General features: G+C 46.0%; 1 protein-coding gene across 2 annotated transcripts in view; it reads left to right on the forward strand.

The window, feature by feature from the left end:
• Nucleotides 1-24497, forward strand: part of RASSF1 (Ras association domain family member 1) — a 60298-nt gene that overhangs the window by 17340 nt on the left and 18461 nt on the right. Inside the window, exon 2 of one of the 2 annotated variants that reach the window (XM_073591644.1) lies at nucleotides 5635-5759. In XM_073591644.1, coding sequence (XP_073447745.1) covers nucleotides 5635-5759 — 125 coding nt within the window. Of the gene's footprint in view, nucleotides 1-5634; nucleotides 5760-17721; nucleotides 18118-24497 lie in introns of those variants that run through there. The other variant, XM_073591645.1, reaches the window with a different exon arrangement.

Consider the following 24497-nt stretch of genomic DNA (forward strand, 5'->3'; position numbering starts at 1 on the left):
TTGTCATTCAAAGTGTGACAGCGCTGAAAGCTGAAAATTGGCCTGGGCAGGAAGGGGATGAAAGTGCTCGGTATTGAAGGGGTTAATGTTTGATGAGTGCTGCTACAATACACCCCAACAGAAAAACTTTTTTTTCACTAATGATTTGGTTAGAATAACGTGTGAATCTCGGGTGACAGTTGAGTGAATTTTGAGTGACAGTTGAGTGAATCTTGGGTGAAAACATTGATAATTAGACCCCCTGAGTACAAATACAGAGACCACCAGGTGGCGCTATGTTGGGATCGCCACGTGTTTACCTTGTGGGGGACGGTGTGCGGGTTCCAGACCTCCAGCAGCTGCATCTGTATCAGGAATTAGTCAGGGTGACTTACCCGTCTGTACATTCCTGTGTGCTGCATCACGTCCGTCCAGAACCCCACACTGCCGGCACCAAATATTCTCACAAGATCCGCTCAGCAATGATTCCCGGTGACTACACTCTGATCTGCCGTCCCCTCCATGTGTAATGAGCAGAGCGGGGCCCCTTCCTGGGTCTGAGAAAGACATTCATTTAAAGTGGAACTTCACACAAAACTTTTTTAAGCCCCCAAATCACCAAATATTCTGGTGCCCAACCTACAGCCCACCTTTGGCAGTTTTGGTTGGCCTTCAGGCCCCTGTGGACACTAATCTGTGTTTCTTTATCACCCTGTTGTAGTGATTTTTATCAGTCTCCTGTAGTATGTCTGCAGTCTCTGACCATCTCCTGTATTATGTCTGCAGTCTCTGATCATCTCCTGTACTATGTCTGCAGTCTCTGACCATCTCCTGTATTATGTCTGCAGTCTCTGATCATCTCCTGTATTATGTCTGCAGTCTCTGACCATCTCCTGTACTATGTCTGCAGTCTCTGACCATCTCCTGTAGTATGTCTGCAGTCTCTGACCGTCTCCTGTACTATGTCTGCAGTCTCTGATCATCTCCTGTACTATGTCTGCAGTCTCTGATCATCTCCTGTATTATGTCTGCAGTCTCTGATCATCTCCTGTACTATGTCTGCAGTCTCTGACCATCTCCTGTACTATGTCTGCAGTCTCTGATCATCTCCTGTACTATGTCTGCAGTCTCTGATCATCTCCTGTACTATGTCTGCAGTCTCTGATCATCTCCTGTACTATGTCTGCAGTCTCTGATCATCTCCTGTATTATGTCTGCAGTCTCTGATCATCTCCTGTACTATGTCTGCAGTCTCTGATCATCTCCTGTACTATGTCTGCAGTCTCTGACCATCTCTTGTAGTATGTCTGCAGTCTCTGACCATCTCCTGTATTATGTCTGCAGTCTCTGATCATCTCCTGTATCATGTCTGCAGTCTCTGATCATCTCCTGTATCATGTCTGCAGTCTCTGATCATCTCCTGTACTATGTCTGCAGTCTCTGACCATCTCCTGTATTACGTCTGCAGTCTCTGATCATCTCCTGTATCATGTCTGCAGTCTCTGACCATCTCCTGTAGTATGTCTGCAGTCTCTGACCATCTCCTGTAGTATGTCTGCAGTCTCTGACCATCTCCTGTAGTATGTCTGCAGTCTCTGACCATCTCCTGTATTATGTCTGCAGTCTCTGATCATCTCCTGTATTATGTCTGCAGTCTCTGACCATCTCCTGTATCATGTCTGCAGTCTCTGATCATCTCCTGTAGGATGTCTGCAGTCTCTGACCATCTCCTGTATCATGTCTGCAGTCTCTGATCATCTCCTGTAGGATGTCTGCAGTCTCTGACCATCTCCTGTAGTCTTTAGCAGTCTCCTGTAACTTGGAAGATGTCTCTAGAAGTCTTCACCAGTCTCCAATAACTAGAAAGCAGCCTCTAGCATTCTCCTTCAACAAGTAGTAAACAATATCTAGCAGTTGTCTGGAACTGTGAAGCGGTCCCTAGAAGTCTTGTTTAGTCTCCTGTAACTACAGAAGAAAGCCGTCTCCCATTACTTAGTAGTCATTAACAGTCTCCTGTATCTTGGAAGGAGTCTCCTGTTACCTAGAAGCAGTCTTTTCTACTTACAGGAGTCTGGCAACTCTCTTTAGGTCTCCTACAACTATAGAACAGTCTCTAGCAGTCACTTATACCATGGAAACAGTAAAACTGACCTTTTGGGTAGATTTGGACTTTGGGGTAGAAAATGACATAATGTGGTCCGGGGGGGATGGAAGGATATTGGTTCATGGTGGTTAATGTGGGTATTAGTGTTGGGTACCGATAAAATTTTAGTTAACTTTATTTAAAGCAATTAAAAAAATTCTCTGTAATCTTGGAGCTCCGCCCTTTATTCATTTATTTATTGTTTGTTTTGAGCAGTGAAGCGGAAAACTTCTCTCTGATGTATTGGCATTGAATCCCCCCGGGGGGGGGGGGTCTGGTAGTTCCATCACACGGCCTCAGCTGGTAATTAGAAGACCTCATTATTCTCCAATCAGCTGATAATGGCCCATTGTACACCAACTCAATGATCACACTGTGCGCATGATTCTAATTACTGGAGGGAACTTCGACCTCTGAGTGTGAACCGTGCGATCAGTCACGGCGTGACAGCCTGAGACCTCCAACACAAGTTCCTCTATTATCCGCCCCAAATACCCACCTTACACCCCAATATCTCCAAATACCCACCTTACACCCCCAATATCTCCAAATACCCACCTTATACCCCCAATATCTCCACTGTGCTCCCCAAATACCCACCTTAAAACCCCAATATCTCCACCGTGCTCCCCAAATACCCACCTTACACCCCCAATATCTTCACTGTACTCAACAAAAATACCCACCTTACACCCCCAATATCTCCACTGTGCTCCCCAAATACCCACCTTACAACCCCAATATCTCCACCGTGCTCCCCAAATACCCACCTTACACCCCCAATATCTCCACTGTGCTCCCCAAATATCCACCTTACAACCCCAATATCTCCACTGTGCTCCCCAAATACCCACCTTACACCCCTAATATCTCCACTGTGCTCCCCAAATACCCACCTTACACCCCTAATATCTCCACCGTGCTCCCCAAATACCCACCTTACACCCCCAATATCTCCACTGTGCTCCCCAAATATCCACCTTACAACCCCAATATCTCCACTGTGCTCCCCAAATACCCACCTTACACCCCCAATATCTCCACTCTGCTCCCCAAATACCCACCTTACAACCCCAATATCTCCACCGTGCTCCCCAAATACCCACCTTACAACCCCAATATCTCCACCGTGCTCCCCAAATACCCACCTTACACCCCCAATATCTCCACTCTGCTCCCCAAATACCCACCTTACACCCCCAATATCTCCACTCTGCTCCCCAAATACCCACCTTACACCCCTAATATCTCCACTGTGCTCCCCAAATACCCACCTTACAACCCCAATATCTCCACCGTGCTCCCCAAATACCCACCTTACACCCCCAATATCTCCACTCTGCTCCCCAAATACCCACCTTACACCCCCAATATCTCCACTCTGCTCCCCAAATACCCACCTTACACCCCCAATATCTCCACTGTACTCCCCAAATACCCACCTTACACCCCTAATATCTCCACTCTGCTCCCCAAATACCCACCTTACACCCCCAATATCTCCACTCTGCTCCCCAAATACCCACCTTACACCCCTAATATCTCCACTGTACTCCCCAAATACCCACCTTACACCCCGATATCTCCACTCTGCTCCCAAACACCCCACCGCCTCCCCACCATGATGTGTCAGCAATTCCAGAGGTTTCTGGCTAACTTATCAGTTCTGAATTTATAGAATATCAAACTGGACTTTTATCCTGCGGAAATCAGAGTTACAGCCACAGCTTTCAACATATTAAGGGTCCTAGATTATTAATACCCCATTAATTAATAGATTATTAATACCCTTTCAATTATTAATACCCCATCTGTCTGTATTACCTCTGACCCAGGCAATGTGAGTGAGTAGGTTATAATTCACTATAGGGACAAAAGTCTGTGAACCCCGCATTCTCTCACCTACCAGAGATTTTTGGACGTCCTATTCCATAACCATGGCCAGAAATATGTAATTGACACAAGGTCATTTTAGACACAGAAGCCACTGGGGTCACTGGAGACACAGGGGGCACTGGAGACACAGGGGGCACTGGAGACACAGGGGTCACTGGAGACACAGGGGGCTTTGGAGACACAGAATCACTGGGGTCACTAGAGAGACAGGAGGTACTGGGGTCACTGGAGACACTGGAAATACAGGGTCACTGAAGACACAGGAGTTACTGGAGACACAGGGGGCACTGGAGACACAGGGGGCACTGGAGACATAGGAGTCGCTGGAGACACAGGGGGAACTGGAGACACTGAGTCACTGGGGTCACTAGAGAAACAGGAGGTACTGGGGTCACTGGAGACACAGGAGACACATGGGTCACTGGAGACACGGGGCACTGGAGACACAGAGTCACTGGGGTCACAGGGGGCACTGGAGACACAGGGGGCACTGGAGACACTGGAGGCACTGGAGACAAAGGGGGCACTGGAGACACAGGGGGGACTGTAGACACAGGAGGCACTGTAGACACAGGGGGCACTAGAGACACAGGAGTCACTGGAGACACAGGGGGCACTGGAGACACAGGGGTCACTGGAGACACGGGAGTCACTGGAGACACAGGGGTCACTGGAGACACGGGAGTCACTGGAGACACGGGAGTCACTGGAGAAACAGGGGTCACTGGAGACACTGGAGACACGGGAGTCACTGGAGACACAGGGGTCACTGGAGACACAGGGGTCATTGGAGACACGGGAGTCACTGGAGACACAGGGGGCACTGGAGACACAGATCACTGGGGTCACTGGAGACACAGGAGGCACTGGAGACACAGCGGTCACTGGGGTACCTGGTGACACAGGGGTAACTGGCGACACAGTAGACATTGAATCACTAGAGACACAGGAGACACTGAGGCCACTGGAGACAGAGTACTTGGAGACAGAGGGTCACTGGAGTCAATGGAGACACAGGAGTGCAGGGGTGTCCAGAGGGCACAGGGGTCAGAGTCACTGAGGGCATAAAGGATTCAGCTTAGGAGTAGCAACATGTTGCTTGAATGCAGAGTTGAGGGCCGATTCCCCAGTTGAAGCCAGTGCAAAGGTGTTCAGTAGGGATGAGGTTAGGGCTCTGTACAGGACACTCCAGTTCCTACACCCCAAACTGGTCATCCATGTCTTTATGGAGCTGGCTTTGTACACAGGGGACAGTCATGGTGGAACAGAAAAGGGTCTTCACCAAACTGTTACCACAAGGAAGGAGGAGCACAATACAGTCTACAATGTCTTAGTATGACGGAGGATTACCAGGGCCCTTCACTGGAGACACCTGAACTCCATCATTGGGGGGGGGTTACATAACTAAGGCCATATAGTATATTAGTAATTTGTGCCCCCCATCTTCTCCTCCTCATCCAACAGGCCCTGTCATGTATTAATAATAACTCAGAAGGTGACCGAGGACAACATCAGGGGAAACTTTTGCATTTGAACAGTTTTGTAAATGACACTGGGCAATTTTCCCTGGCTTCACCCCTCCCCCACAATCTCTAACACTCTCTTGTCTCTTTCAGACTGCAATTTCACCTGTCACTACCGATGCCGGGCCCTCATCCGCCTGGACTGCAGCCAAGGGGGGGATTCTGAGACCGATGAAGACTTGATACAAGATACGGCCTGGGAGAAAGACACTAATGTGGTAAGAGAGCCAGGTACTGCCTCAACTATGTATCATATAAACTATCCAGCGTGATTATAATACCAAATAACGTATAAGAGAGAAATATATATATGTTTACACACAATTCCTCATAAGTGCAATGTGCATATAAATAAATCAATATTCCAACATGTAATCAAGAAGTCAACACATACATATACTGTGCCTATAATGCATGTATAAGTTGATAAAAAACGTGCAATAATTCATATAAAGTGCAACATGCATATACTCTGTTGTAATCAGAAAGTAAATTACATTAAAGTGCCAAGTGAACCTTAAATAAATTAATTAAATCTGTAGAGGTCTCGCCTCTATAATCACGCTGGATAGTTTATATGATACATACTTGAGCGCAGCGCATCCTTGTTTTACATTTGATTTGCACGGCCATGAATACGTGACCTGCGTTTGCTGCTAGGTATTCACATTTTTGTTTGTTTTTTTCTGGGCACTGGATTATTGTGGCTCGCAAGACTTTTTGACTTTATTACTGCCATGATATGCCTTGTATTACATGACATGGTGGGGTCAGCTTAGTGTAACCGCGTTCTTCTGAACTTCCTCAGCAGCGCCACCTAGTAGCCAGATCACCATGAAACATTACAAAGGGTCTGGTCACAATGGGAGAATTTATAAACATATTATTCATGATCCAAACATTGGTAAACAGCTTGGAGAAGAGCGACCACCTTGTTTTCAAAACACCACATTTAGGGATGAGCTCCCGGTTAGGTCTGAACGGGGGTTCATGTAAAAATGCCCAGGAATGCCCATGGCCCATGTATGCACACCTTCGCCTTGCGCTGTGATGAAGGCGCGGAGTGCTTGTAACCAGCTGTGATAGGATCATCACCCACAATGCTTCCTCTTGTGATTTAAAGCCAAGGTCATCAAACTACGGCCCAGGGGCCAAATCAGGCTTCCGGTGGGGACTCTGATGAGGGCCCCATATAAGGAGAGCTCCCATGTAAGGGGGGACTTTGAAGGGGGCTCTGGTGTAAGGGGGGACTTTGAAGGGGGCTCTGGTGTAAGGGGGGACTTTGATGGGGACCCTAATGTAAGAGGGGACTCTTAATATTGTGTCCACCAACACCAGTGCTGGGGGTTATTATTGCGTCCACCTCCACCAGTGCTGGGGGTTATTGTTGTGTCGACCGACACCAGTGCTGAGGTTTAATTTTGCATCCACCGACACCAGTCCTGGGGTTATTACTGTGTCCACCTTCACCAGTGTTGGGGTTATTATTGCGTCCATCGATACTAGTGCTGGGGTTAGTATTGCGTTCACTGATACCAATGCTGAGGGTTATTGCATCCACCGACACCAGTGCTGGGGGTTATTATTGCGTTCAATGACAACAGGGCTGGAGGTTACTATTACATCCAACAACACCAGTGCTGGGGGTTACTATTGCGTCAAACGACACCAGTCTTGGGTGTTAATATTGTGTCCCCCTCCACCAGTGCTGAGGGTTATTATTGTGTCCAACACCAGTGCTGGGGGTTATTTTTGCCTCCACTGACACCAGCGCTGGGGGTTATTATTGCGTCGACCAACACCAGTGCTCAGGTTTAATTTTGCGTCCACTAAAACCAGTCCTGGGGTTATTATTACTGTGTCCACCTCCACCAGTGTTGAGGTTATTATTGCGTCCATCGATACTAGTGCTGAGGGTTATTGCATCCACCAACACCAGTCTTGGGGGTTAATATTGTGTCCACCTCCACCAGTGCTAGGGGTAAATATTGCATCCACCGACACCAGTGCTGGGGTAAATATTGCGTTCACCGACACCGGTGCTGGGGGTTATTATTGCGTCCACCAACACCAGTACTGGGACCTTTCAAGTCATTGATTGGTGACCTCACCTCTGCCTAGGCAACTTCACTGGTGACCTCACCTCAGCCTGGGCAACGTCACTCAGTGGAGTTCACAGTGGAGCTTGTCTGAGGAATGGACCCGTTGCTGTATATTGTGACACGTCAGGAATTTATTCATGAAGACTGGTAACGTTCTGACAGGTCCACTTTTCATATTTAAAAAACAAACAAAAATAAAAAAAAACAAAAGGCGATTGGCTCCCTTAGAATTGTTCCTCCTATTCAGCCTGACAATGACAAAAGACGAGTCCAGGCTGGGGCGGATCACATAACGACCCTTTTGTGTACAACCAGGACACGGGGGTGGGGGGGGGGGGGAAGGGTGTTCGGCCTCGGGCTACTCTCACGTTCGTCACGTTGAATATTTATCAATGAGAACAGAGACCGGAGGGGACAAGGCAATCTGAGATGAAAAACTGATGTTATAAGGGATACAGATAGCAGCTAGTGGCCCCGGGGCCCCACAATCTCTCCGTGTAATATTATTAGCGGAGCTACAAACACTTTACACTGTATATAGGAAGTGATGTGTAGAATCAGAGCGATCGAACCGTTTCCCCCGGGTACAGACAGTTACAGTTACTGCCTAATCTGATTCATAATATCCATCTCATGTTACTGTATCCTGCAGATAAGATGCAGATCATCGATATATCTGTGTATGTGTGACCTCCATATATATAAAAAGAGGACCTGTCCCATGCTGCACAGAGGGTTTTCTCTATTCTGCTCCTGCATAAATCATGAAAAAAGAGGACCTGTCCCATGGTGAAGAAAGGGAACTCCATATGCTGTTCCTGCATGAGCCCTGGAAAAAAAAGAGGACCTGTCCCATGCTTCAAATAGTGATTTCTCTGCTCTGCTCCTGTATGGATCTGTCCCATGCTGCAGAAAGAGAGTTCCCTATCCTGCTTCTGCATGAGCCAATGAAAAAAGAGGACCTGTCCCATGGTAAAGAGGCTGTTTTCTCTACTCTGTTCCTGCATGAGCCATGGGAAAAAAAAGAGGACCTGTCTCCATGCTACAGAAAGGGATTTCTTTACTCTGCTCCTGCATGAGCCATGGAAAAAAAGAGGACCTGTCCAATGCTGCAGAGAGGGATTTCTTTGCTCTGCTTCTCTTGCAGATGGTGCAGAAAGAGATTTCACTATCCTGCTCCTGCATGAGCCATGGAAAAAGAAGACCTGTCCCATGCTTCAAATAGTGATTTCTCTGCTCTGCTCTTGCATGGACCTGCCCCATGCTGCAGAAAGAGAGTTCCCTATCCTGCTTCTGAATGAGCCAATGAAAAAAGAGCACCTGTCCCATGCTGATGAGGCTGTTTTCTCTACTCTGTTCCTGCATGAGCCATGGAAAAAAAGAGGACCTGTCCCCATGCTGCAGAAAGGGACTTCTTTACTCTACTCCTGCACAAGCAATGGAAAAAAGAGGAACTGTCCCAAGCTGATCAAAGGGACTTCCCTATTCTGCTCCTGCATTAGCCCCCCCCTCCCCCCAAAAAAGAGGACCTGTCCCATGTTGCAGAGAGGGATTTCTCTACTCTGCTCCTGCATGAGCCATGGAAAAAAAAGAGGACCTGTCCAATGCTGCAGAGAGGGATTTCTTTGCTCTGCTTCTCCTGCAGATGAGAAAAAGGGGTTCCCAAATGGCAGAGAGAGAGGAGAGGGGTGGATGAAGCTCTATACAGCAATGTCTGGATGAAGAATCCCTGAGGATTCATATTCGTTTTTCAGAGGAGTGGACTTCTGAGGGATGATAAAATCTGATTCTGAAGTGCAGATAAAGAGAAATTTTATGTTTCCAGGGACAAATCCATTTGACATGGGGACCTGTCCTCAGAAGTCAGGGACGGTCGGCCCTCTGAATTTTGGGTCTCCTCTCTCCTGTGTTGCTCATAGTCAGCGCAGTATTTCCGGAGTTCCTCCTCTGTCTTTATAGCTCCTATAAACCAATGAATAACTACAGATGGTTCCTGGAAGTGATTACCAGACGCCGGCGCTGTCATAAAGAGCCCCCCTGTCAGGCGGTATAATGGAGGCCATCTTCTATACAAACCCTCACTGTGACTGACAGGCTGAGACTTGTAGTTCTTCAGCAGCAGCTGCTGGCCTGCAAGAACCCAATATAGATTGTGAGCAGATCTATACATTGCGCCAATGTGCTGTATCCAGGACTACAACTCCCAGCATGCACTTTCAGCCATAAGGGCCCCATGTAGGTGTGTGCAGATCTATACACTGGGTAAGTGTGCTGCAACCTGGACTACAACTCCCAGCAAGCTCTCCAGCCACAGGAGCCCCATGTAGAGCATGTGCACATTTATAGACTGAGTCAGTGTGCTGCAACCTGGATTAGAACTCTCAGCATGCACCACCAACCACAGGAGTCCCATATAGAGTGTCTGCAGATCTATACACTGTGCCAAAGTGCTGTAGCCTGAACTACAACTCTTAGCATGCACCGCCAGCCACAGATGCCTCATGTACGGTGCATGCAGATCTATGTGGGCTGCAACTCCCAGCATACACTGCCAGCCACAGGAGCCCCACATAGGTGTGTGCAGAGCTATACACTCAGTAAGTGTGCTGCAACCTGGACTACAACTCCCAGCAAGCTCTGCCAGCCACAGGAGCCCCATATACAGTATGTACACTGCGTCACTGTGCTGCAACCTGGATCAGAACTCTCAGCATGCACTGCCAGCCACAGGGGCCCCACATAGGTGTGTGCAGAGCTATACACTCAGTAAGTGTGCTGCAGCCTGGACTACAACTCCCAGTAAGCTCTGCCAGCCACAGGAGCCCCATATACAGTATGTAAACTGCGTCACTGTGCTGCAACCTGGATGAGAACTCTCAGCATGCACTGCCAGCCACAGAGACCCCATATAGTTTGCAGATCTACAGACTGCGCCAGTGTGTTGCAACCTGGATTACAACTCTCACCATGCATTGCCAGCCACAGCGGCCTAATATAGATAGTGTGCAGGTTTATACACTCCGTCAGTGTGCTCCAGCCTGGACTACAACTCCCAGCATGTACTGCCAACTGCAGGAGCTCCCTAAAATGAGCGTGCAGATCTATACACTGCATTAGCCTGCTGCAACCTGGGCTACAACTCCCAACATGCACTGACACCAATAGACAATTAATATCATAGGATTCCCAGAGCACTAAGGGTTGCCTATCCAAAACAGCAGTCTGCTTTTTTAAATCGACCCCTCTCTCTCACATTGTAATTTTCCATCTAATAAGGGCGGAGGGACTGCACTGGCTCGTCCAATTCTTTATGTAAATTCCACCTTGAGCTACTGATCTCTATACACAACACATGATGGAAAGAGAGAACAATGAGAACGCCGCCTGCTGGCTGAATAAAATACAATGTTTCAGATTTACCTAACAAAAAAAAGGAAGAAAAAAACTATTTCCCAATTTTTTATTTTAGGCCTGATAATGAAAAAAAATGGAAATATGTTTAAAATAACCGTACGCTGCCTATAATGTCTGTTACGGTTGTTCACACTCAATGCAATCAAACCATCATTTATTACCTCCCCACATTCGTGTCACATCTGTGGATATCTGAAGAAACATTAGAGGTCCCTCACTGCCGCATAAACCTGGAGCCGCTCACCATATGGCTATAAAATATATATATTCCCAGCAGAGGCCCCCCCATATGGCTATAAATGTCCATATCCCCCCCCCCCCCCCCCCCCCGCAGCGGCCCGTATACTGGCCTGTAATATAATTAGGAGATGCAGATTACATTACAACTATAATCTGGAGGGGTGATGACCTGCAGACAGAGAACAGAGCCAGGAACTATTAAATGCAGGATGTTCACACATCTGGACAATGGACATCCCCCCCACCCCATCCCCCTCCCCCGGGGATACGGGGACATGTGACCCTGAGTCATCACCACAATTTAATAAATATAGCGTAGAATGAGATATAGACTGTGTGACCGGAGCAGAACTAATCCGTAACATCCAGATAAATGTATATTTAGAGAAGAGTCGCCTACTGCCCTCCATAACCGTCCAAAGGGGGGAAGATCTGTCCCTGGAAATGTCCCGACTGGAAGATCTGTCCCTGGAAATGTCCCGACTGGAAGATCTGTCCCTGGAAATGTCCCGGCTGGAAGATCTGTCCCTGGAAATGTCCCGGCTGGAAGATCTGTCCCTGGAAATATCCCGACTGGAAGATCTGGCCCTGGAAATGTCCCGGCTGGAGGATCTGTCCCTGGAAATATCCCGACTGGAAGATCTGGCCCTGAAAATATCCCGGTTATAAGATCTGTCCCTGGAAATGTCCCAGCTGGAAGATCTGTCCCTGGAAACGTCCAAAGTGGAAGATCTGTCCCTGGAAATGTCCCAGCTGGAAGATCTGTCCCTGGAAATGTCCCAGCTGGAAGATCTGTCCCTGGAAACGTCCCGCTTGGAAGATCTGTCCATGGAAATGTCCCAGCTGGAAGATCTGTCCCTGGAAACGTCCAAAGTGGAAGATCTGTCCCTGGAAATGTCCCAGCTGGAAGATCTGTCCCTGGAAATGTCCCAGCTGGAAGATCTGTCCCTGGAAACGTCCAAAGTGGAAGATCTGTCCCTGGAAACATCCCGCTTGGAAGATCTGTCCATGGAAATGTCCCAGCTGGAAGATCTGTCCCTGGAAATGTCCCGGCTGGAAGATCTGTCCCTAGAAATGTCCCAGCTGAAAGATCTGTCCCTGGAAATGTCCCAGCTGGAAGATCTGTCCCTGGAAATGTCCCAGCTGGAAGATCTGTCCCTGGAAATGTCCCGGCTGGAAGATCTGTCCCTGGAAATGTCCCAAGTGGAAGATCTGTCCCTGGAAATGTCCCGACTGGAAGATCTGTCCCTAGAAATGTCCCAGCTGGAGGATCTGTCCCTGGAAATTTCCCGGCTGGAAGATCTGTCCCTGGAAATGTCCCAGCTGGAGGATCTGTCCCTGGAAATGTTCCGGCTGGAAGATCTGTCCCTGGAAACGTCCCACTTAGAAGATCTGTCCCTGGAAATGTCCCAGCTGGAAAATCTGTCCCTGGAAACGTCCCGCTTGGAAGATCTGTCCCTGAAAATGTCCCGGCTGGGTTACATTGTCTCTTACTGTCTCTATATACTGTATTCTAGAGCTGCACGATTAATCGTTAAAAGATCGTGATCTCGAATCAACCCCCCCACACGATCTTAATCCAGCATTTCCACAATTCATGTAAAAAGTGCAGAGCAGTTCCTCTGCTCACACCTGTCAAAAAAATAAAAAAATAAAAGCACCTGGCAATGTTTATCAACAACATTGCTCAGCGCTGAAAGAGACAGGTAAAAAGAAACATTGTATCTTCTTATCTGTCCTTCTGTTTATTTATTTACAGATCAAAGTGATGAACTTTGGTCTGCAAATGAAGTCAGTTTAAAGCAACCCTGTCAAGTAAAATAAAATATATATATATTATGTGTTTTTTATTAAATCGCTCCTCTGTTTAACCCATTATTAACCCTTAATTTACTCTAATAACCCCTATTAACTCCTCATTCTCCTTCTCCATTTAATTATAATTTTCATGCTGATTTTTTTTATTTTTATTTACTTCTATTTTATAAACTATTAATAATTAAAAAAAAAAAAAATTGTTGGCTTTGTTCATTAATATTTTTACACCTTTAACATTAATTTACATATTCACGTTGAAAAAAAGTGCAAAATTAATAAAAATTAAATGTATTTAATTTGCAAAATAACTTTTCAAAGGTTTGTACCATTGCTGACAGCTGAAGTGTAAACAAAAAACTTGCGGAACGTATCGGTAATTGGTATCGGCGAGTACTAAAAAAAAAAGATCCTAATATAACTTAATGGTAATTTCATTATTTCTTTACACATTACATTATTTTTCATTACATTTCTTTAACCACGTCATATGATGTCTTTCAGGATAACAAGCCAGCGTGCGCCCGTGGGGGCGTGCAGTGCGGCGATCGGTGGTGCGGTGTGTCAGTCTGACACACCGCAACACCAATCTAGGTAAAGAGCCTCTGACGTAGGCCCTTTACCACGTGATCAGCCGTGTCCGATCACATCTGATCACGGTGTAAACAGGAAAAGCCCTGTATCTGACAGACGCGACAGAGCCGATCGGCTGCTCTCCTGACAGGGGGTGTCTGCGCTGATTGATTACCAGCGCATCCCCCTCCCTGAGGATGCCCACCCAGGACCACCAGGGATGCCCACTATGATGACCACCAGGTATGCCACCCATGACCACCAGAGATGCCACTCAGTTTCATAAACTATGCCAATCAGTGCCCATAAATTATGCCTATCAGTGCCCATCAGTAATGTCTGCCAGTACCTCGTTATCAGTGATGCCCATCAGTGCCATCTATCAGTGTCCATCAGTGCCCATCAGTGCCACCTATCAGTGCCCATCAGTAATGTCTGCCAGTACCTCCTTATCAGTAATGCCCATCAGTGCCATTTATCAGTGCCCATCAGTGCCACCTATCAGTGCCCATCAGTGCCACCTATCAGTGCCACCCATAAGTACCCATTTTAGTGCCCATCAATGTTACCTATCAGCGCCCATCAGTGCCCCCTATGAGTGCCCATCAGTACCGCCTATCAATGCCCATCAGTGCTACATAACAGTGCTACTTATCAGTGCCCATCAGTCCTGCCTATCAGTGCCCATCAGTGCCGCATATATGTGCCCATCATCAGTGCCCATCAGTTCCACCTCATTGGTGCCACCTCATCAGTGCCCATCAGTGCCTCCTTATCAGTGCCCGTCAGTGAAGGAGAAAACTTGCTTATTTACAAACTCTTATTACAGAAACAAAGAAAACCTTTATATTTTTCAAAATTTCCGGTCTTTTTTTTTATTTGTTTAGCAAAAAATAAAAATCCGAAAAGGCGATCAAATACCACCAAAAGAAAGCTCTATTTGTGGGAACAAAATGGTAAAGATTTTGTTTGTGTAAAGTATAGCATGACCGCGCAATTGTCATTTAAACAGTGTCAGCGCTGAAAGCTGAAAATTGGCCTGGGCAGGAAGAGGGGGGTAAGTGCCCGGTATTCAAGTGGTTAAATTTGATTGAAGCAAAAAAGTATTATGTCTTTTTTTGCCATCGTGTTTGATAACCTAATGTTCAGGGGTTGTGAATCCTTAAAACAAAAAAGTTCTTCAGAATCCTGAGAGAATCGTGATCTCTATTCTAAGCAAAAAAAAAAAAATCGTGATTCTCATTTTATCCAGAATTGCGCAGCTCTACTGTATTTGTGGTAATGCATCTCTGTAGATTTTCTGTTTCTTTTATTACTCACGCATCGTGAAAAATGAAACAGAAGTAATCAGATCTGGGATTTTCCATGACACAGAAAGCTGTATGATACAGAATACGTAATCATTGGCATTTAAAGTGCAAACCCAAGAATAAAAATGACATATAATGCATCTTATTAGTGAGATGGGGCGGCTGTAATGTGATCAGTACATAGTATTTAGCATTTCTGCCTTGCAGCGTTGGGGTCTTTGGTTTCAATTCCAGGCAGGACCCCCATCTGCATGGAGTTTGCATGTTCTCCCTGTGCTTGTGTGGGTTTCCTCCAATGACATGCTGGTAGCTTAACTGCTTGCCGACCAGCCGTTTTAAGTTGGCTCCCCTGCGCGAATCGCCGTTGGGTGTACTTCAGCCGTTTTAAGAGCGATAGGGGCGTGCACGCCCACGGCACGATGCCGGAGCCGATGTGCGTGGCCACGATGTCCGCCGGCCACACGCGATCGCTCCACAGAGAGCCAGAACGGGGATCTGTGTGTGTAAACACACAGATCCCCGTTCTCACAGGGGAGTAGAGAGATCTGCTGTTCCTAGTGATCAGGAACAGCGATCTCTCTCCTCCTCCAGTCACTACACTGCCCCCAGATAAATGTATATTTAGAGAAGAGTCGTCTACTGTCCTGCATAACTGTCAGAGGGGTGGAAGATCTGTCCCTAGATCTCTCCTCCTCCAGTCACTACACTGCCCCCCCACAGTTAGTAACACCTCCCAGGGAACATTTAACCCCTTGATCGCCCCCCTAGTGTTACACCCCTTCCCTGCCAGTGATATTTATACAGTAATCAGTGGCTATTTTTAGCTCAGATCGCTGTATAAATGTCAATGCTCCCAAAAAAGTGTCAGAAGTGTCCGATCTGTCCGTCGCAATGTCGCAGTCCCGCTAAAAAAACACAGATCGCCGCCATTACTAGTAAAAAATAAATAATAAAAATGCCATAAATCTATCCTCTATTTTGTAGACGCTATAACTTTTGTGCAAACCAATCGATATACGCTTATTGTGATTTTTTTTTTTTTTAACAAAAATATGTAGACGAATACATATTGGCTTAAACTGATGAAGAAATTTTGGTTAAAAAAAAAAAATTGGGATATTTATTATAGCAAAAAGTAAGAAATATTGTTTTGTTTTTTCAAAATTGTCGCTCTTTTTTTTTGTTTATCGCGCAAAAAATAAAAACCGCAGAGGTGATCAAATACCACCAAAAGAAAGCTCTATTTTTGGGGAAAAAATGAGCCACAGCTTGGCCCCGCCCCCTCCATCTCCTGATTGGCTCACTGGCTGTGAATGACAGCAGCAGGAGACAATGGCCCTCCGCTGCTGCCAAAAGCCAATCAGGAGCGCGAGTCCCTGGAGAGTCAAGTCGTGGACATCACTAGATGGAGAGGGGGCTCAGGTAAGTATTAGGGGGGTCTGGGGGGACTGCTAAACACAGAAGGTTTTTTTTACCTACATGCATAGAATGCAAGAAGGTAAAAAACCTTGTGCCTTTACAACCATATTAACCTCTTGGCAACAACAGCATGCGAAAATGTGGCTTCTCGGCGGGTGGGCTTTGGCCCCAAGCGTCCACATATTCGCATGCAATATTGCAAAACCAGCTGTGCTGAGAGCGCGCGCCCTGTGCACTCCTGGCATAGTTACCGGTGGCTAATGGAAAGCTCCCGATTGCTGCTTGCGATCAGGAACTTTCCGAAACATGTGACCACCATGATTGGCGGTCACATGATCACAAACCCCGCCCCGCCTCACGGCATCTGAAACCCACTTAAAGGGCTAGGAGGCACCGGCACTAAGGGGTTAATTGCACCCCCATGCATCTGCTAATACGTGCCAAAACGTATGTTGGCACAGCACCATGTGGTTTGGTGCGGAACGGTTTTGCAAAAGGGTCAGGGACTTGTTTTGCGCGTTTCTCGCAGCCCATTGAAATGGCAGGGCTTCCCTATGAACATGCGCTCTATCGCATTTGCATGGCGTGAATGAAGCCTAAAAGACCAAAAGAAATATAAAATGTAAGAGAAGACTGTTATCGGGGTGTACATACACTTTAGATTAGGTTCACGCTAATGCAGGTTGCGGTTGATGCGTTTTTCCGGTGCATTTTCCGGTGCGGTTTGCCTTTTTTCCACATACTTTTTTGATGTGTCGTTATTGGGTTTATGATGTGTTTTGCATTTTATGGATTTGTTAATGTTGCGAGGGGGAGGTGTCTGCTGTCATGCAAGAATGGCACCAAAAACGCACTAAAAACACATGTACATGCATTTTTCATGCTTATTTTTATGCGTTTCTGTTAAAGTAAAAAAAAAAAAAAAAAGCAATCTGCTGCGGGCAAAAAAGTCCCTGACCCTTTCCAAAAATCGTACCTGTTGAAAATGCACAGATGTGAACGTGTTCCATAGGAAATCATGTTAAATGGACCGTAGTGCGTTTTTTTTTGGAAATCTTTAAACACATTGCAAAATGCATAGGTGTGAACCTAGCCCAAGATCCGTTGCAGAGTTTTGCGAACGGCTGGGAACAATGTAGCCTTTGCATCATTTGTATTTTATCAAAGCGATTGCGCAGAGGAACTGGACGCACATGGAAGCAGATTAGCAGAAGTGAATGTTCTTAGGCACCCCTCCCCCTGCAGTGCACACGCTGCTGAAATCCCTATGACAGGATGTGGGTGTGGAGCGGTTGAGGGGGGGGGGATGAAGTCATCGTTTTACCCCTCCCGTCCTTCTCTTTCCTCCTTCCCAATCACAGAGGAGGTTACACAGTCTGTATACATTCAACTTCAGAGTTGGAGAAGATCAGGCACGCTCTCTGGAAGGCACAGATTGCACCCAGGAAAAGGCTGACGCGCGCGCACACGTTTGGTCAGCGACAGACCTCGTAGGAGCCGGGTACAGAGAGGCATCGCCAGATTTTGTTGGCTTCTACGGCAGGATGGGTAAAGACGACAAGGATACCCTGTCTTTCGAAAAGACCTGGAACAGCACGACGAGCAGCGGCTACTGCAGCCAGGAGGAGTCCGACCCGGAATTGGAGCTCTTCTACACCGCCAAGACCTCGATCCTTCCCCGGAGGTCCCCCACAAAAACACAGGTCAGGCTTTGCACTGGGCAAGGGATGGGGGAAGGCAGGAGGCTGTTTTATTATATATGACTGATAAAAAAAATCCATAGCTTGGTGTTGATAATGTGTCCAAATACACCTGAGCTCAACCAAATGCCCACCGAATCCTACAAAAACAAACCAAATACACATCAGATCCTACAAACTCAACCAAATACACTCCGAAGCCCACAAAAACTCAACTGAACCCTACAAACCCAACCGATTACACTCAAAATCCTACAAACCGAATGCACCCTAAACCCTCCGAACTTAACCAAATACACTACGAACCCTACAAACTCAACCACATACACTCTGAACCCTTCAAACTCAACTGAACCTTACAAACTCAACCAAATACACTCCGAACCTTACAAACTCAACCGAATACACTACGAACCCTACAAACTCAACCAAATCCACTACGAACTCAACCAAATACACCCCAAATCCTACAAACTGAATACACCCCAAATCCTACAAACTCAACCAAATACACTCCCAACCCTACAAACTCAACTGAACCCTACAAACTCAACCAAATACACCCCAAATCCTACAAACCCAACCGAATACACTACAAACCCTACAAACTCAACCAAATCCTACAAACTCAACCAAATACACCCCAAATCCTACAAACTGAATACACCCCAAATCCTACAAACTCAGCCAAATACACTCCGAACCCTACAAACTCAACTGAACACACCCCAAATCCTACAAACGGAATACCCCCAAATCCTACAAACCCAACCGAATACACTACGAACCCTACAAACTCAACTGAACCCTACAAACTCAACCAAATACACCCCAAATCCTACAAACTGAATACACCCCATATCCTACAAGCTCAACCAAATACACTCCGAACCCTACAAACTCAACTGAACATACCCCAAATCCTAGGAACGGAATACCCCAAATCCTACAAACATAACCAAATACACTCTGAACCCTACAACCTCAAGGGAACCCTACAAACTCAACCGAATACATCCTGAATCCTCCAAGCTCAACTGAATACACCGTTAATCCTCCAAATGCAGTCTAATATACACCCAGAATCCTACAAACTAACTCAACCAAATACATCCACAACCCTACAAACTCAACTGAACCCCCCAAACTCAACCGAATACACCCTGAATCCTACAAACGCAACTGAAACCTACAAACTCATCCAAATACAGCTAAAATCTTACAAGTTCAACTGAATCCTACAAACTCAACCCAATGCACTCCAAATCCTACAAATTTAACTGAATACACTACAAATCTTACAAACCCAACCAAAAAATCCCAAAACTTGCAAACTCGACTGAATGCACCCTAAATCCTACAAACACAAAACATTCCCTGCATTAAAAAGGTATACACGGGGGTCAGGAGAAACTGGAAACAAATACTATAAGATCAGAAAGAAATATTAGAAATAATCATGACGCCCCTAGAATGGCATTGCCATTTGGCATCTGCCTAGTTTGCCTATACTGTATACGTGTAAAAATTGATAAAAGCCGGTTGCAGTGCATGATGCTGTCTGCCATGTTGGCTATAAATGGCTGCACATGTCTTCCATGTTCTGCTATGTGTCTGCGCAGTTAAAGAGGAAATGTCGTAATCAGTTGCAGAACATCGCTGTTCGGAATGGGGTCAGTGTATGGGCAGTGGAAGGGCCGGGGGCAGCCAGAAACCTCAGAGTTATTTTGCAATGTGTCAGCTCTGGAACACTGCAGGGTTGGGTGGGCGTAACGCCTTCCATTATCAGGAGAAGTGACTTCATCAACGGTGACTAATTACTAATCATTTCTTATTAAGCAAATCTCCGGGCTGTGATTGGAGGGCTCCGGTCAGCCGACCAGTTCAAAGCTGCTTATGAACTCCATAAGTACCTGTGTCTATTTATCATAAATGATGACATCTTGAAGTGTCCTCCAGTTTTCTCGTATTCTGTGTCGCTCAGTTCTTCATAAAGCGTGGGAGCCACAAAATTAGGGTCATCAACTTTTTTTTACATTTTTTTTTCCTTAGGAGGGTGCAACACTGAAATTGTTCAGTCACTTTAACAATCCCGTGTTAACCTCCCTCTACCACTATGATTATGATGGTTTTTCCTGCCTAACATCATCATCCTCACACTTTTGCTAAAATTGTTGCTATAATGTTTCTTTTTGTTGCCATTTGTATATTTTGTATAATATCAGATGTATCATTATGACCACTGAAACGTCTGCACTGCACTGTTTTATAAATAAAGAATACATAAGAAAAAAAAAAAGTTTTTTTTTTACATTCAAAAAGGGAAAAACTGTAGCAATTTGTATAAATGTTGATTTGCATTTAAAGCAGAAAAAAAAGTGAAAAGAGTAACAAAGCGAAGATGAAAGAGTACAGAGATCCCTGTGTCCTTATTGGGGCTCATTTACATTTTGGACAATGGGCTCCATTCACAGAACCGGATCGCATGCGGTATGTGGTTGTCAGGACACATTTTGCCTAAATATCTAATGCGATCTTGATTTGAAATGCTCGGTAAATACCGCATGAAAAGACATTAAACTCAATTCACAGAGGGAAATTAATAAATGCATGCAGTAAATAAGCAGTGGTCCCAGCATGCAATATTTAAGGAACCGGCAGCCGCCAGCGTCCTTATCAACCAGTAAACGACATGGTTGTTAAGAAGCTGGCGGCCACCTGCTCCTTAACAACCATGTCGTTTACTGGTTGGTAAGGACTCTGGCGGCTGCCTGCTCCTTAAAGAGGAAGTAAACCCTAATGGGTTTTACTTCCTCTTTTGCTCGCTGCTGCAGCCTGCAAATGAAAAGCAGAATGGGCTAGTATGCTAGTAACGGCACAGTTTTGTTTCTTCCCCGCGTATGCGCCGTTGGAATTTCCGACGGACTACAAGTGAAATATCTCCTAAACGGCGCACGTTTAGGAGATATTTCCACTACCTATGGGTAAGCCTTATTCTAGGCTTACCAGTAGGTAGAAGTCCAAGAAGTGGGTTTTCAACCACTTTAACAACCATGCTGTTTACTGGTTGGTAAGGATGCTGGCGGCTGCCTGATCCTTAACAACCATGTTGTTTACTGATTGTTGAGGATTCCGTTAGCCACCCACTCCTTAGAAACCATGTTGTTTACTGATTCTTAAGGACGCCGTCGGTCGCCCGCTCCTTAACAACCATATTGTTTAATGGTTGTTAAGGATGTCGGCGGATGCCCGATCCTTAACAACCAGCTATGTACACTGTGTGGTAAGGACGCCAGCTACCACTGGCGGTAAATTACCACAGGCTTTTACTACTAAAATACCGCATGACTTCATAAAATAGCGCATGCGGTATTTTAGTCGCATTTTTTAGTGAATGGCAAAAGATCGTTAGAAACCGACCGGATGCAATAAGATAACACTTTGTGAATGGAGCCCAATTTCCTGCATGTAAAAATAGCATGATTCACAAAAATTCGGTACGATTGTACTCAATGGGGCAGGTCAGACATTGGTCTGCAGTTATGTATTGGTACATCTGAAGCTCGCCACACACAATGCAATCTGATTGTACAACTTAGATCTGTCAAAGGGGTGGATTTACTAAAGGCACATAGACTGTGCGTTTTGCAAGTGCAGTTGCTTCAGAGCTTAGTAAATGAGAGAAGGCTCTGCTGACTTCCATCATCCAATCACGTGTAAGCAAAATGACGTTTTCTTTCAATTTTTCCTTGCATGTGATTGGGAATTCTTTGTAAAGTGAAGCTTCATCTCATCTACTAAGCTCTGGGGCAACTACACTTGCAAAGTGCACAGTCTATTTGCCTTTAGTAAATACATCCCAAAATGTATGTAGTGCAAGAGCCTTCCTGATTGGATACGGATTGATTGGGTATTGATATAACTTAGGTTGGTCCTCATATTACTTAGTTTTGGTACAGTTGGTTGTACAGTCAGAATGTAACATGTATGGATAACAGAAGGTTTTCTATGCATTGTTTGATGAAAAAAAAAAAGCAGAAGTCCCTCCAACAGACAAAAAAAGAGAACAAAGTCATTCTAAAACGCAACAAAAAATGAGAACTTCCAAACAAAATAAAATGCAAATGCAAGAGTGGTGTATTCTTACATTGCAATGTGTATTCTGTACACAGGAGAGGTTACAAAACGTATCGATCCTGATAAAGGAACAACATCTGGTTTGGAAAATGTGCATCTTTAATAAAGTTGAAAGATCACTACATTGTATTCCGGTACTTGTATGGGTCTCACACCTGGAATATATTCCTCACGTTTCCATCCGGGCCAAGCTGTCCGGCACAAATGACTGTTATATAATGCTACCCGATGATCATCATTTATCCATATGGTGTATTTTTTTATTTAAGGTATTTATATAGTGCAGAAAATTTACACAGCACTTTACATACAGTACATTCACATCACACACACATGAACTTTAATGACATCCCAGTCTTGGTCCGTAGGGTTCAATATTGAGTTGGCTCTGCCCTTTGCAGCTATAACAGCTTCAACTCTTCTGGGAAGGCTGTCCACAAGGTTTAGGAGTGTGTCCATGGGAATGTTTGACCATTCTTCCAGAAGAGCATTTCTGAGGTCAGGCACTGATGTTGGACGAGAAGGCCTGGCTCGCAGTCTCCACTCTAATTCATCCCAAAGGTCTTCTATTGGGTTGAGGTCAGGATTCTGTGCAGGCCAGTCAAGTTCCTCCACCCCAAACGCACTCATCCATGTTTTTATGGACCTTGCTTTTTGCACTGGTCCAAACCATTTGGTGGAGGGGGGATTATGGTGTGGGGTTGTTTTTCAGGGGTTGGGTTTGGCCCCTTAGTTCCGGTGAAGGGAACTCTTAAGCCGTCAGCATACCAAGACATTTTGGACAATTTCATGCTCCCAACTTTATGGGAACAGTTTGGGGATGGCCCCTTCCTGTTCCAACATGACTGCTCACCAGTGCACAAAGCAAGGTCCATAAAGACATGGATGAGAGAGTTTGGGGTGGTGCTTGGAACTTGACTGGCCTGCACAGAGTCCTGTCCTCAACCCGATAAAACACCTATATCTTCTATGATTGCATATAACCTGAAAGGACTTAGGTGTGACCTCATATTATATGGTTTTGGTAAATCTAAAGGAAGGTTGAACAAGAAGATTGTATAGTGTATGGCCAGCCTAAGCCAATAAAATGGATCACCGAGGGACGTATTTATAATGCAGTGATTGTGGCTTTCGGCATACATTCTGTGTTGGTGAACCAATCGCTGTCATTGAATAACACATGGACCTGGAAGATCCAGCTGGAAGAATGGGTGACCCCGGTACTGGGATGGCCCCCGGGTCCTGTATGCGGAGCTCTGATGAGGGGTGCAGGGAGCCAACAAACACACAGATCTATATATAGACGGGAGACGGGCGTGTTCTCCGATTCCTTCCGAAGGGTTTTCCGGAGTCTTCGCTTCCCAGGACTTCATTTATTCCAATCTCAGCCGAACTTTGTGCCGGGCTGGAAAGAATGAGGGGCTTTCCGGCTAAAAAGAGCCAACGCAGCTGCCCCCCCCCCCCATCCCCCTCGCCATCCCCTCCCCCTTCCCTCCTCTACACAGACTGATGCAATACTCAGCAAGAGAGGGAAGGATGGAAAGGGGGGGGGGGCAGAAAACCTTCCAGGCAGATCCTACATACAGGCTGCTGCTACTCAGATCAGATCTGAGTTCTTTATTAGCAAATTTAATTGCATTTAAAAAAACATTTTTTCCACTTGCAGAAATAAATTGACGAAGGTCTTGGGGCTCATTCACATTTGCGCGGTGCAGCGCGGCTCACAGATCTGCCTTTTTTTTTTTTTTTGCGCGGTGTCGCCCGACCTCGGACAACCATTCAGGGGTAACGCCTGTAGTCCTGGATCCACTCAGCACTGGACTCGTCAGTAAATTCTCTGCATGAAAAAATTCCTGACGTGTCACAATATACAGCAACAGGATCATTGTGCAGAAAAGATTCAACTTTTATCATTGGAAAACCATCCCTGAGCTCCAGTCAGTAACTTTGCCTAGGCTGAGATCATGTCATCAGTCTGCTGCAGGCAGGAGGAAGCATTTCTTCTTTCACCCCCCCACCCCCCATCAGACAGTACATTGTAACTTTGTAGGAGAAGGAAGCATTTCCTCAGTCTCCCCTCCCCCAGTGATCAGACTGTACATTGTAACTTTGTAGAAGGAGGAGGAGGCATTTCCTCAGTCCCCCCTCCCCCAGTGATCAGACTGTACATTGTAACTTTGTAGAAGGAGGAGGAGGCATTTCCTCAGTGTCCCCTTCCCCCAGTGATCAGACTGTACATTGTAACT

The sequence above is a fragment of the Aquarana catesbeiana genome, linkage group LG07, assembly GCF_042186555.1.
Source record: "Aquarana catesbeiana isolate 2022-GZ linkage group LG07, ASM4218655v1, whole genome shotgun sequence".
NCBI lineage: Eukaryota > Metazoa > Chordata > Amphibia > Anura > Ranidae > Aquarana > Aquarana catesbeiana.